The 14,242-nt window shown below is 41.5% G+C and overlaps 1 protein-coding gene across 1 annotated transcript in view; it reads left to right on the forward strand.

Moving 5' to 3' along the window:
• The window catches only part of DNAJC6 (DnaJ heat shock protein family (Hsp40) member C6), a 133,863-nt gene that overhangs the window by 96,878 nt on the left and 22,743 nt on the right, over positions 1 to 14,242 (forward strand). Inside the window, exons 5-12 of the mRNA XM_028142365.2 lie at positions 11 to 133; positions 4,182 to 4,315; positions 4,851 to 5,045; positions 5,939 to 6,056; positions 7,624 to 7,703; positions 8,758 to 8,951; positions 9,066 to 9,146; positions 11,881 to 12,315. Coding sequence (XP_027998166.2) covers positions 11 to 133; positions 4,182 to 4,315; positions 4,851 to 5,045; positions 5,939 to 6,056; positions 7,624 to 7,703; positions 8,758 to 8,951; positions 9,066 to 9,146; positions 11,881 to 12,315 — 1,360 coding nt within the window. The remainder of the gene's footprint in view (positions 1 to 10; positions 134 to 4,181; positions 4,316 to 4,850; positions 5,046 to 5,938; positions 6,057 to 7,623; positions 7,704 to 8,757; positions 8,952 to 9,065; positions 9,147 to 11,880; positions 12,316 to 14,242) is intronic.

A 14,242-nucleotide genomic window follows, 5' to 3' on the forward strand; every position in this document is an offset into this window, starting at 1 on the left:
GTTCCCTTAGGTTTCAGAATGCAGTTGGCCCATTAGGCAAGCCCCCAGTCTGCACAACCTCTTTGCTGTGTGTCGGAATATGTATAACTGGCTACTGCAGAATCCCAAAAACGTCTGTGTTGTCCACTGCTTGGTGAGTAACCTTTATTGTTGTCATTGTCTGTAGTTATTTGGTATAGTTCAGTCAAATACAGCTTGCCCTATGCAGACTGATGAGCAGGTAACATTTAAGTTGAATTATTATTTATTGAGATCCTACTTAGGAATTTGGTGATCTGAGGTATATAAAAATGAAGAACGACCTTATTATTCTTGCCTTAAAATTTGAGTATTAATGGGAGAGGCAGACATGTACACAGCCCGCATCATTCAGAGCCTCTAGAATGTGCTAAGTACCGTATTTTCCGGTGTATAAGACGACTTTTTAACCCAGGAAAATCTTCTATACGCCCAGTCGTCTTATACACCGGAAAATACGGTATTACAAAAGAGGTAGAAGCAAGAGCTATGGTTGTACAGGTAAAAATATCATTGATCTTGTGTGAGTAAAGTTGCCATAAGCACATTGGAATATTTATTTTTTCTTACTCTTTTAAAATAATTTAAAAAATTTTCAATTACAGTTGACATGCAATATTATATTAGTTTCAGATATGGGACATAGTGATTAGAGATTATATAACTTACATAGTGATCACCCTGATAGGTCTAATACCCAACTGACACCATACATAGTAATTGCAATATTATTGACTGTATTCCTTGTGCTTTCCTTACTTTTTGTGTTTGAATAAAAATGAAATAAAATAACACCTATGCCCTTGTAAGTAGTCACAGAAAATATTGACTGTGTCTTATGGCTTTGCTGACCACTGACTTTATACAGTCCATTTTTCTAACCCTTTTTTTCCAGAGGCCTCTTACCTATTGTTTAAAACTCAACTTCCAATAAAGTCTTTTTGAGTATTTTCACAATATGGACATTTCTACTATATATCTAAGATGCATTGCATCATCATATTGGTGAGCTCCCACTTGACCATGAGTACCTTACAGGCAAGAACTGTGTCTTTCTTTGCACCCCAGATATGAAGGATTTTGAATAAATGGCTGACAATATAAGCAAATGAACACACAAATGGAATTTGAGCATTAATATTGGAAATATTCATTGCTTCTGTAAACTTCAGGGTCTATATATTTTTACCATGATCTTACTTAATGATTCTCCCTTTTATTCTTGAAAGCCAGTTGGCTAAGAGGGAAAAAAGCAGAACACTTTTTCTTCTTTCCACTTCAAATACTTAACTTTTAATATAAAAACTAATAAAAATTTTTAAAAGACCAGCATGGCAAATAAAAGAAGGGACCCATATCTAAGCACCTAGAGCATATTAAAAGAGTGTCTGGAGGACTAAATCCTAAAAAGAATTAAGATTGAGAAAAGTGTATTTTTTAAAGAAAAATGTCCTTGGAATAAGGACAACAATAAATGCTTGAGGCACATGGTATAATCTTATCTTAACTCCTTTATGCTGTTCCTTTATCAGCAAACAAATGTCAAGCAAGAAAGGGTATAGCAGTAATTAAGACAAAGCTGATAGGTAGTAAGATAGTAAAAGAGCCTCACAATATTGAACAATATCCACTCTCTAGACTTAAATTATGGGACAGAATGCCGAAAGCACGGAGAAAGCAATTATGGATCCGTTATGTAATATGAGGAAACTAGAAGAGGTGCCAGGCAAGCAAGAAGAGATTGCTTCTAAAAGACAGAGGAGGTTAATCCTGGAAAGTTACATCTGGTGAGGCTGATGGCAATTCAGGCAACATTTTCATATAAATTTTTCACACATATTTTTGCACAGATGATTTTTACCTCTTAGAAAAATACCAAAAAGTTTTCTGGGGTCTTTCTCAGCATCTGCTAGGGTTCAGGAATCTGGAAAAGGGGCTGTGCATAAATGAATGAAGAGGCTAGAGAAGAAATATGAATTTGGAAGACATGGGGGAAAGCCAGACAGAAACTTAGTTCTAGTTACTAAGTTCTCCCAATGTCTGGACCCCTAGCTTTTTATTAACACACTTGAGACCCGTTGCACGATATTCGTGCAAGAATAGGCCTTCCTTCCCCTGGCTTCACTTCCCACCACCCGACAGCCGGCAAGTCCTCGCTTCTGTCTGGAGCACTGCTCCTGTAGCTCCCTCCGCTGCCCCCCACTCTACCTCATAGCAGGCATCCCGCCCCTCCCGGCCACTCGCGCCTGCATATGCAAATTAACCCTCCATCTTTGTTGGGTTAATTTGCATACTCACTCTGATTGGCTGTGGGTGTAGCAGAGGTATGGTCAATTTACATGTTTGTCTATTATTAGGTAAGATTTTTTCCCTAAAGCAAAGCAGATATACATATCGAAGGTAAGGTTTGGTAAACAGTAAAAGATTATCAGGTTCAGGGAACTGCCCTCAGCTGTCTGGAAGCAGGCAATACTATGTAGATCTTCAGCCCTGCTGAAGTCCCAACCTTTTGATAAACTTCCATCAACCTTTTGATAAACTTCTTGCATTTATGTCCTGCTGGAATTAGCCTCCAGCAAAACTTATTCATATCAAACCACCTGAACATTTTTCAAAAAGACTAATACATTAGTAGAGACAGTTTATTGGATTTCTGCAAGATATTTACCAGTTTCTTGTAATCAAGGTGGAGAAACTTGGACAAGGTAGTTATACAGTTAGTGAAATCATGGTTGAATATCTGCTTCCAAAGGTAGATGGCTAATGGATCTACAGCTTCCCAAGGTTGCATTCAGTTGCCTTTTTAATGAACTTTTATTGGTTTCAGAGAGGAAGGGAAAGGGAGAGAGAGATAGAAACATCAATGATGAGAGAGAATCATTGATCAGCTGCCTCCTACATCCCCCTCACTGGGGATCAAGTCTGAAAACCAGGCATGTGTCCTGACCGGGAATTGAACTGGAGATCCCTAGATTCATAGGTTGATGTTCAACCAATGAGTCACATCTGCCAGGCTTAATTAACATTTTTATGGCAATATAGAGATCAACCTTATCAATTTTCTCCGAATGGGAGATTCACATAATGAATCTGGATTTAAAAAGTTTTTGGAGATTGGTCATTTTACAAACTATGTGAAGTTAAACACAGGATAAATGTATTTTTAAAATATATATACTTGTATTGATTTCAGAGAGGAAGGGAGAGGGAGAGAGAGATAGAAACATCAATGATGAGAGAGAATCATTGATTGGCTGCCTCCTGCATGTCCCCTACTGGGGATAGAGCCCGCAACCCATAGCCCTATCCAGTTTGGCTCAGTGGATAGAACATGGGCCTGCAGACTGAAGGGTCCTGGGTTCAATTTTGGTGAAGGGCCAGGTTGCAGGTTCGATCCCCAGTGGAGGCAGCCGATCAATGTTTCTCTGTCATCATTGATGTTTCTCTCTTTCTCACTCTCTCTTCCTCTCTGAAATCAATAAAAATATATTTAGAAAAGAAAAAGAAGAAAAGTGCCAATTAAAAGGAAATGTCTTTAAAAAATAAAATATTAAACATATTCATCTATTGAAACAAATTAAAAAGAACTAGTAATTCCAAGGTTACTTTGAAGATCACATTATTTTCCAGTAAATATATGCAAATCAGATTTCTATTGATGGCTTTCTCAGGTTAGTAGAGAGCCAATTTTATCCTGAGAATAAGTCTCGCCTTTCGGCTTTGTGATTTAAGTAGCTGGGACTGAGTTTGCTTTTCAAGTAAACAATTTTGAACTGACTGGCATGCCCAATTAAAAGGGTTTCTCTCCTCTCTCCTTCCCCCACCCCCAACTCTTCTTTCTTTCAATTTAAAATATATATATATTTTTTATTGATTTTTTAGAGAGGAAGGGAGAAGAGAGAGAGAGAGAAAACATCAATGTGAGAGAAACATCCATCAGCTGCCTCCTGCACGTCCCCCACCAGGGATCAAGTCCCCAACCCTGGCATGTGTCCTGACTCGTAACTGAACCAGCAACCTCTTGGTGCATGGGTTGATGTTCAACCACTGAGCCATACTGGCCTGGCCCAACTCCTCTCTCTTAATGGCAAGTACAGCCAGTCTCAGTGGTGAGTGGCTGATTGGACCATGTTTATGACAAGTTTATGCATTTTCTTTGGCAGGATGGACGGGCAGCATCGTCAATTCTGGTTGGTGCTATGTTCATTTTCTGTAATCTCTACTCAACTCCTGGCCCAGCTGTTCGGTTGTTATATGCAAAGCGACCAGGAATCGGACTCTCGCCATCCCACAGGAGGTAAAGTAAGCTTAGATGTAGGGTAGGCGCAGACATACTCAGTTGGTGCCATGTACTTTACAAACACACACACACAAAAACCTGTTTAGATAATTGACTTATCTCCTCTTTAGTCACAATCTCATCCTTTCTCTTATTTAAATTGCATCTCCTTACCTTTCTTTTGGATTAAAAGTGCTTCTGATGATAAAATTCTACAAATTTTTCAATGCCAGCCTTTAACTCATAAGTCTAATCTGCTAGGTCAAATAGGAATAGATGTTCAAATATTGAGTCAGTATCAAGCTCCCATAACCTTTTGCATTTAATAAATACCCCTTCATCAGTTCTCTGGGGGAAGTACAGCTGTGTCACTAGATAAAAGCTTTCCTCCATTATTGGTTGTATTCTCTTTAGCTAGTTATGTTAAAGAAATGAGCATACTAAATTTTTATTATAAGTTAATAATTTGCAAAAACAAACATCATAGCAAAGATCAATGATTTCTTTCTCCTGGTGTGGTGGGCACCAACAGAATGTAAATCTTCTGTTTTAGATACCTGGGCTACATGTGTGACCTCCTAGCAGACAAACCCTACCAGCCTCACTTCAAGTCTCTCACGATTAAGTCGATCACTGTCAGTCCAGTCCCCTTTTTTAACAAACAGAGAAACGGATGTCGCCCGTACTGTGACGTGCTGATTGGAGAAACCAAAATATATACAACCTGTGCAGATTTTGAACGGATGAAGTAAGTCATAATATTTCAATTCTTGTGAACTGCTCTATTCTTCTGTACATTGGATTATTTCCTGCCTGTAAGGACTATGGCATTGTGAAATGACCAAAAATTTTTTTAAAAAGTGTATCATAGGTGGTAACCATAGAAAAGCACGTAAATCAAGGATGGCATAGCCCCCTTTTAAATGGTGATACAACCTAAGGGATTAACAAGAGCTGTAACCAGGGTTAAGACACTGCTATGGGACAGAGGACCTGGATGTTTTAAAAAGGGATGACCTTGATGAGATTTGGTGAGCATAAAGGAAGTATCAGGGAAGAACGGGGTTTCTAGGTGAACATCTGAGGTGGATGTTGGTGTAATTAAAGACATTATAGAATCTAAAAGAGCAGCTGCCAGTGGGAGGTGGGAGGGGGTGTGGAGAGAAGGGAGTGGATGGTAACATGAAATGAAATTAGTTTGGAATAGACTGAATTTGTGGATTAGTATCCAAGACCCTCACAGAGCATTTCATTGCTATTTCTGTACTGATTTCCATTGGACTTTTCATTCCCTCTACCTCTGTTTTCACCATTAATTTAAAGTTATGTGGAGACAGATATCTCAGGGCTAGATGTATGTGAAGAAATGAAACCTGTGTAGTAGAGATGGCGATTATTTATCTAGAAGTCCAAATGGGAAGGAGAGAGAGGCAGTGGCACCAGATCAATGCCATCCATCCATCCATGAAGGACCAGTTTGCACCCAGTTAGCACAGGCTGTGCTTCTACTTTGCTCGAGACAGGAAATGGTTCCTGGGTCCAGACCTGGGCAAACAGGTCCCTTGGCCAGAGCCATGGAGGTCTATACCTGTGCAGTTATACCAAATTGGACTCTTTCATGTATGTTGTCTCTGTTTAAAGAGAATACCGTGTCCAAGATGGGAAAATCTTCATTCCCTTGAGCATCACTGTGCAAGGAGATGTGGTCGTTTCCATGTATCACTTGAGGTCAACCATCGGGAGTCGGCTACAGGCCAAGGTATGGTTTTATGGCATAAGCTCCTCGGAGCATTCAGTGGGAGTATTTCAGAGTCTTTCTTCTACATCACTTTGGGCTTGAGTGTCTTATGGTATTAGAATCAGAAGGAACCGTTAAAGATTTCTGATGCCCATCTCCCTCACTTTACAGGGAAGGGAACCGAGGCTCAGAGAGATTATGACTTGCCCAGATGACTTTTCTAGAAGGTGGCAACCCTAGAACTTCTAGCTAACCTTGCTCTTTAGAAGCTTGTGCCTTTTTTACAGTGTCCCATTTGGATCAGCATGTGGGGGGCTATTTCTATTAAGGAAGTAGGATTAAGTAATTACATATTTTTTTTCAGTTTTCTTATTGCAATAAAATTCACCCTTTTAAAGTGTACAGTGCAGTTGCTTTTAGTATTTTCAAAGGGTTGTACAACCACCAGTACTGTCTAAGTCCAGAACATATTTATCACCCCCAAAGGAAACCCTATACTATTAGCAGTCACTGCCCATTCCCCTTCCTCCATCCCCTAGGGCCTAGGCCATTATTATTCTACTTTCAGTCTCCATGGATTTGTCTATTTTGGGCATTTCATATAAATAGAATCATAGAACATAAGGTCTTTTGTGACCGGCTCTTTTAGCTAAGCATAATGCTTTCCAAGTTCATTTATGTTGTAGCATGTATTAGTACTTCATTCCTTTTTACTTATTCACTCACTTTAAAATCTTTTTTGTTGAAAGTATTACGTATGTCCTCTTTTTTCTCCCACTGACCCTTTATTGCCCGTCCCCGCCCCCTACCCCAAGCCTCTACCACCCTATTGTCTGTGTCCACGTGTTATGCATATATGCACACAAGTTCTTTGGTTACCTCTTCCCACCCACCCAAGTACTTCATTCCTTTATATGGCCAAATAGTATTCCATTATATGACTATACTGCCTTTTATTAATCTCTTCATCAGTTGGTGGCCATTCAGGTGATTGCCACCTTTTGGATATTACTACAAGTAATTGCATTTTTAATTCATCAAGTGTTTGCTAAATGCATGCTCTGTACTAGTCACTGCCTAGGAGTTTAGGACTGAGAAGAATAAGACTGTGTCCTTGCCTTTAGGAAACTTAGCCTAGCAGGGGAAATTCACACATGCGCAAATGTCCACTGCCATATTAGGGGTTGCATTAGATGCTATAATGGGAGCAGTTGGTTTAGCCAGTGGTGGCCCAGAAAGACTACAGAGGGGCTATGACCATTCAAGGTAGGCTGTGAAGGTTGAGTTTATCAGGTTGGAGCAGGGGTATATTGGATGGAAGGAGTGGAATGAGTCAAAGCATAGCAGTGTGCAATAACGTGGGACATTCGCAGATGAGGAAACGGCTTTCCTGGACAGAGCTCATGGAGAGGAGAGGCTAGAAATAAAGCTAGGCCTGTTCCAAATGGGGAGGTCATTTAATATTCATAGTGAATAAAGGTTCAGACTTAGAAACAGTTGGAGGTGCATGGCTCCTCAAAATATAACCTTTTGATCTGATTCCCTTTCTACTGATTGATTGAAATGTGCTTCTCTCATGTATCTTTAGGTGACCAACACTCAAATATTCCAGCTTCAGTTTCATACTGGATTCATACCACTGGAAACCACAGTTTTAAAGTTCACCAAGTGAGTGCTGCTTGCGCCGAAACCCCTTTTCAATTCGCGCAGCTGTGAAATGCTGGGAGCCAGTTGCTCAAGGCTCATTTGCGCTGTGCTGCAGGGCCCCTGAAGCTGCTGAGGACTGTTAAGTGTAGCTTAGCAACAGAGAGGCTGGCGTTGTTTTTCTGTGTTTTTAAAAAAATGTTTTTATTGATTTTTTAGAGAGAGAGAGAGAGAGAGAGAGAGAGAAACATTGATGTGAAAGAGTGCCCCCTGCATGCCCCCTACTGGGAATCGAGCCCGTGACCTCAGCATGTGCCCACACCGGAAATCAAACCGGTGACCTCTTGGTGCATGGGATGATGCTCAACTAACTGAGCCACACTCGCCAGGGCAAGGCTGGTGTTTTGATTTGTCTTGAACACAAATTGTTCAAGAGACTTCAAATAGGAAGGCCTAAAATTCCAAGTGAAGGAACAAGGGGGAACAAGAGAGGGCACAAAATATCAATGCTGTGTCCTTTGCATCTGTGTGTCCTTTTGTGTTTTTCAACAGGGGTGGCAGTGTCATCAGTAGTATGATATGAGCGATAGCCCTTCAGACTGGATACCAGATCACAGCATTGAAGCAGGGTCCTAGGAGACCCCCTTGCACCAGACAATAACCCTTAGTTGCTGTATTAAAGTGTGGTCTAGAGAACTCGGGGGTGGCCGATGCTGGGTTGGGGTAGGGATAGGCATTCAAGAGCTCAGGGTGGTGGCCTTGAGCCTGTTTCACTAATTTAATAACTGATTTGGCCATGCTGGTGCATACTGGCTGTATGTATCACCTCTGCCTTTTGGAATGCTTTCACATGTAGTAGTATCCAAGTTCTTTGAGTAGGCATTATTCTCCTCTTTTCTCCAGAAAAGGAAACTGAGGCTCAGACTAGTAAAGTAGTTTATCTGGTTAATGATTGTGTTTTCCCTAGAAATCAGTCTCAGGGTTAACTGAGGAGTCAACCTCCAGTGGTTTTTGTGCTGAACATCGTACTGGTTCCATTTGTTTTTCACTGATCTTATTCTTTTACTTCCCTATTTAGGCCTGAGTTGGATGCATGTGATGTACCAGAAAAATATCCTCAACTGTTTCAGGTGACTCTGGATGTAGAACTACAGCCCCAAGACAAAGTGGTTGACTTAACCCCACCCTGGGAACATTACTGCACGAAGGATGTCAATCCCAGCATCCTCTTCTCTTCTCACCAGGAGCATCAAGACACTCTGGTCTTAGGAGGTATGAGTCACCTGATGGCTTTGTTTTCAGCATGAAGGCTGGGTGTTGGTATTATTTATCATATTGTCTTATTTCCCGTGTTTCACTGATTCTGCGTGGCCTTTTGTTTTGCAGGACAGGCTCCAATAGATATCCCTCCAGACAACCCCAGGCATTTTGGGCAAGGTGGCTTCTTTTCCACTCTTTGTTGGCAAGGTACTTGCAAGCATTTCTTTAAACTTACACAGTTAGGTGATGGTCACATGGTTCTTTTGTAAAGGTGATGCGTTCTCCAAGCAGCCTAAAGTAAAACAGCACTTAGAAGTTATCCACATTCCTTCTTATTTGACACTGTCTTGGCTCATGCCTTTTTTAGGTCAGGCAGCTTCCCTCCTTTCAAGTCCATAAATGCTTAGACTGATGCAAAAAGCTATTTTAAGCCGAATGCTACCTTTTCTCTCGATGCAGTATTTTGGATCACATTTTCCCTGGGTTTACAAATAAGCATGATCTTCTTTAGGATCTCCCTTTACTCTGCTGACACACAAATTAACTCTATGTCCTGCCCTCAGCTAATATTCTAAAAATATAAAATCTGGCATTGCCCCTAGAGGGCTCTAACCATTAGCGGGACAGAACTGAGCTTCCCTGGTGCAGGGAAGGCAACCACTTTGCCCATACTTGCTACTTGCTGTAACAACCGTGGCAGAAATTGGGCTCCACCACAGTATCGTTTTCTGCTGAACCTGGAGATATTTCAGAATCTTTCTAACGTAATACTTCAAATTACTGCCATCAGTAGATTGGCATTCTAATCAATATCCATCTGCCATCCTGTTACCAGCTGGGGTTCTTGGGTTCCCCAGGATGGAAATAAAAAGGAACCCCCTGAGATATTCCTAAATGTTATTGGACTTGCACCAGGTGTGAGGGAGATAGCACAGGAGCACAGGGCTCCCAACTGGCACCGCAAGTGGCTTTGTTGGGTTGTTTTTAATAGGAGGTGGATAAAGTAGGCATGCATAAAAGTTGGGAAAGGCATGATTTTTTTCTATGTCAGGGCCCAACCACTTCTTTATTCCTTTGGGTTGCTTCGCAGCAATCTGCTCCTTAGGGCAAGAAGGTGGTGTCGCTCCCTACTGCCATCCTAGGAAATTTATACAGTGGTCACATCTTACTTGCGCGTGTGGAACAGGGGTTTCCATATCTGCAAGGAAGTGGAGGGATGATTGCATTTATGTGGTTATGTTATACGGTGTTCTTTCTGGCTATCTGGCATTCCGTTGGCCCCAGGCCCAAGTCCCTATGCTGTCTCAATCCTTGCTTTAGGACTTGCTGAAATTAACTGCAATAATAAGGACTCCTTTTATGAAATGGGTAGGGAATTGGCTTTGGCAATAGTCTAATTACAATTTTCTTGATGCACCCTCCTCAGCTGGCTGTGTGAACATAAGACATTTTTCCCATTGCCTACACAGAATTTCCTGTGTTTGGTGAAAAAAAAATTGTTCATAGAATTCTGTTGAATTGAAAGGCTTATATTCAGAAATAGGACCAAAAACATTTAAAAAAAATGGAAAATTCAGGAAATCTAGACAGCAGGTAGATGTCTGAGCTCCCTCTTGGTTCCCCCATATCTTGTTTTATCACACAAGGGCTTTCAATAAAACTCCATGTTTACCTCTTTTCTGCAATGTTAGTAAGCAATTTAGAAATCATTCCTGTTAGGCTCTGAAATAGGTTGTTAGCACAAATGCACAATTTCTTTTCCTGACTTTGCAGAGCCAGGTGTGTTTAGGAATGCAGACTTTTTTGGATTTTAGTGAGGTGATATAGTACATACATTGTATATGACTTAGCATTCCCAGGGGCTTCTCTGACAACAACTTGTAATCAAACGTACTAACACTTCTGCAGTGAAACATATAAAGAGTAACCCTGAGTGAAATAAATGGAGATTACAAATACTTTCACATCAGGTCTGGTCATATTTTCTACCAACTTAGTTTGCACCAAACTTAGGAAAAACCTTTCCCTTTTCATAGCTTTCTGCATTTTGGAATTGGAGATAAGGGATGTGCATCTACTTAATTTGAATGTGGATCTATCTATCTGACATTAAATGATAAAGTTCCATAGGAGGAGCTGTCTCAAGGAGGGCCGGAAAGTCACTCACCAGCATCTCTATTCCTTCCCCGGAAGATGCCTCTTTCCTGCTGCCTATTTTATGCTGAAAGTACCTTTCAGGTTGGTGTAAGGACCATCCTAAGCAGAGCCATTCCCTCTATTCCTTCTTTAGGTGTGTGGTTCACTTCTGCTCCAGACTGGGGGAGAAAGGCCTTGCTTTTGGCTGCAGGCCCCAGGGAAAAGTAAAAAACAGAGAGAGGAGTCAGCAAAGAAATAGGAGCTAGTGTTTTGTTTTGTTTTCAAAGCACCTAGCATAGTGCCTGGAAGATAATAACAATAACAACAATAATACTTATGATTAATAAGAAATGCTATATACACTTATGTATTACTTTCTATTGATCTGAGCACTTCCTATATGTATATCATGTCATGTGATTCTCACAGCAGCCATGTGAGTTCGGCAGTATTTATTACCCCCATTTTGCTGAAAGGGAAACTAAGGCACGGAGAAGTAAAGCAACTCTCTGAGTGTCACAGAGCCAGTACGTAGTGGCGCTGGGATTCAGATCCCGGTTATCTGGCTCCGGAGTTTCTGCTCTTCGCCCCAGTGCTGTACTGGACTCTTAGATGTTCAATAAGTGAAAATTGAATGTAATGTGAAGTACATCAGGTTTTCCATTGGGAAGGGTCTGAAAGCATTGTTTGCTCCAGAGCTGTTTCTCCTCTCTTTCTGGAGTGTATATAAATTATAAAAAACCAACAATGTCAGCAGTGCTGTGGCCAGTAGCTAACCGTTTGTTGTCATACTGGCCTTTCTTAGATCAGAAATCAGAGAAATCATTCTGTGAGGAGGACCACGCTGCCCTCGTGAATCAGGAAAGCGAGCAGTCGGATGATGAACTTCTGACCCTTTCCAGTCCCCATGGCAATGCCAGTGATGACAAGCACCATGAAACCAAAAAGCCCAGCAAAAAGCAGCAGGAGCCCGCTGCCCCTCCTCCCCCCGAGGACGTGGACCTTCTGGGCTTGGAAGGGTCTACAGTGAGTAAGAACTTCTCCTCACCAGTGGCTCCTCCCACCAACTCCGATCTGCTCAGTGACCTGTTTGGGGCTGCAGGTGCGGCCGGCCCTGCCCAGGCTGGACAGTCCGGGGTGGAAGAGGCGTTTCATCCAAGTGGACCTGCATCTGCCCAATCAACACCACGCCGGTCTGCCACCTCCACCACCGCATCGCCAACCCTACGCGTGGGAGAAGGTAAATTTCTCCATGCTGCACCGGACAGTTCCGAAATCTAACCTTTGGGCCAAGCAGGTAGAGTTGAACCTTCCTAATAAGCTAGACTTTTCTGGTCTCCCTCAAAGTTCCCCAGAAGTTTATATATTTATTTAAACGGGGAACACAAGAGGAAATCAAAGGTAGGAAAGGGTAAGAGTGAATGTTTGGGCTTCTCACCCCTACTCTAATTTTTTTAGGGCTTTAATACCTGAGCATGGAGATGGAGATTGATAGTGACCGTGGGGTATTTACTATTTGCCAAACATGGAATTTAACACTAACCATTGATTCAATTCTTATAAAAACCCAGTAATTAGATGCTGTTATTATCTCTGCTTCATCGTTGAGGAAATAGAGGCTTAGAGTCAGATTAGTAGCATACCATTTTTTTTTATACAGTTAGTAATGGATCGGGCCAAGGTCCAAAATTAGGCCATTTGACTCCAGGGCTTCCCCTCAGTTTTTCCTGTAATGCCTTCCTGGAATTGTAGTTTTCTGAATACACATTGGCTGTGCAGAGAAGTACTTGGCTACTTCAAGGCATATTTGAGGGACTCATGCCTGCAGCACAGCTGACTGTAGCAGAGCTGTTGGAGCCAGGTAAGGAGCTGGAGCCCCATGTGGCTCAGGTAGCTTCGCCTTGCTCATTGCTGCAGACTCCACCCTTCCTGTGACTGGATATCCACAGTGTTTTGACATTTGCAAGACAGTGTAGTTGAGTGAGCAGAGGTCCTTTATAGCTAAGAACCATCTCCCCTTGTTACCAAGATAACATCCCATTAGGAAGAGTAAAGGGAAATGTCTGGACATTCCAGGCACATGGTAACCTGTGGGAACTTTCTTTCCCAAGCTTATCCTTCACTTCTCAGAAGGCCTTGGGCAGGTGTTGATTCATGGCAGTTCAGCCGGAGGCTTTCTTTATAAGAGTGAGCCTCAGATTCATAGAATGTAGGGGCTAGGGCTCAAGTTCCTACATGTTATTGGTAGAGCCAGGATGTGAGGTGCCTTGAATCTCAGGATATTTCCTCTATACTTCACTCCCTTCCATCCAGTTCTTACTCACCGAAGTGAATAAAAGTTCTATCAGGAGATAAAAAGTTCCCCAAGATCCTTAAGACGGTGCGTCTTGTGTGACTTTTGATGATTTAATCCATCATAGTCCTATGCAGATAGTTCTGTCCCATTGTCAGAAATAGAAGGGCCTTCTGACACATTAGATAAATCTGTGCCTCAGGTTGCAGACAATGAAATTGAGGCCTGTATATACTGATTGACTTGTTCAAGGATACAGAGCTGATTGGTGGCAAACCCAGATCTAGAACACAAGTATTCTGTCTCCTAAGAGGAAGTAGAAAGAACACAGTCCAGAGTTAAAGGCCTGGATTTGACTCCCAGGACTGACACTTAACCATCTGTGTAGCCTTATTAATAAAACCTTAGTTTTCTTGGTTATATAGGGGGTTAATATTTACCTATCGGCATTGTTGTAAAGACTAAATTTTGAGCTCTTGTCTTGTAGTGTTGGGAAGTTCACTTTTAGTGAGTGGAGAATGCCTCTAATTTAACATAAGTTGCCATTAAAGGGGTACCAAGTAATAGAAGATTTTAGCATCCTACACTAGTTGGCATCAAACTTAGATGTAAAGGAATTAACTCAGTGTCCTCTTATAGTTATGCTATAAATCTGGTGTTCTCACTTTAGAAGAGATAAAGTTTAGTGAGTATTAAATGATAAAGGATATACATTGTGTAACAGAGTGCCTGACAGATGCTTGATTTATTGGCACTGCACAAGGTTAATTCGTTGCCCAGAAGATTATAGGAGAACATTGTGGCAATGAAGTCATAGCTGAACACATCAAACCATATATCCTGCCTGGGCTTTAAGAGTGGGATTTACTAGTTA

The sequence above is a fragment of the Eptesicus fuscus genome, chromosome 9 (genome assembly GCF_027574615.1).
Source record: "Eptesicus fuscus isolate TK198812 chromosome 9, DD_ASM_mEF_20220401, whole genome shotgun sequence".
Taxonomy (NCBI): Eukaryota; Metazoa; Chordata; class Mammalia; order Chiroptera; family Vespertilionidae; genus Eptesicus; species Eptesicus fuscus.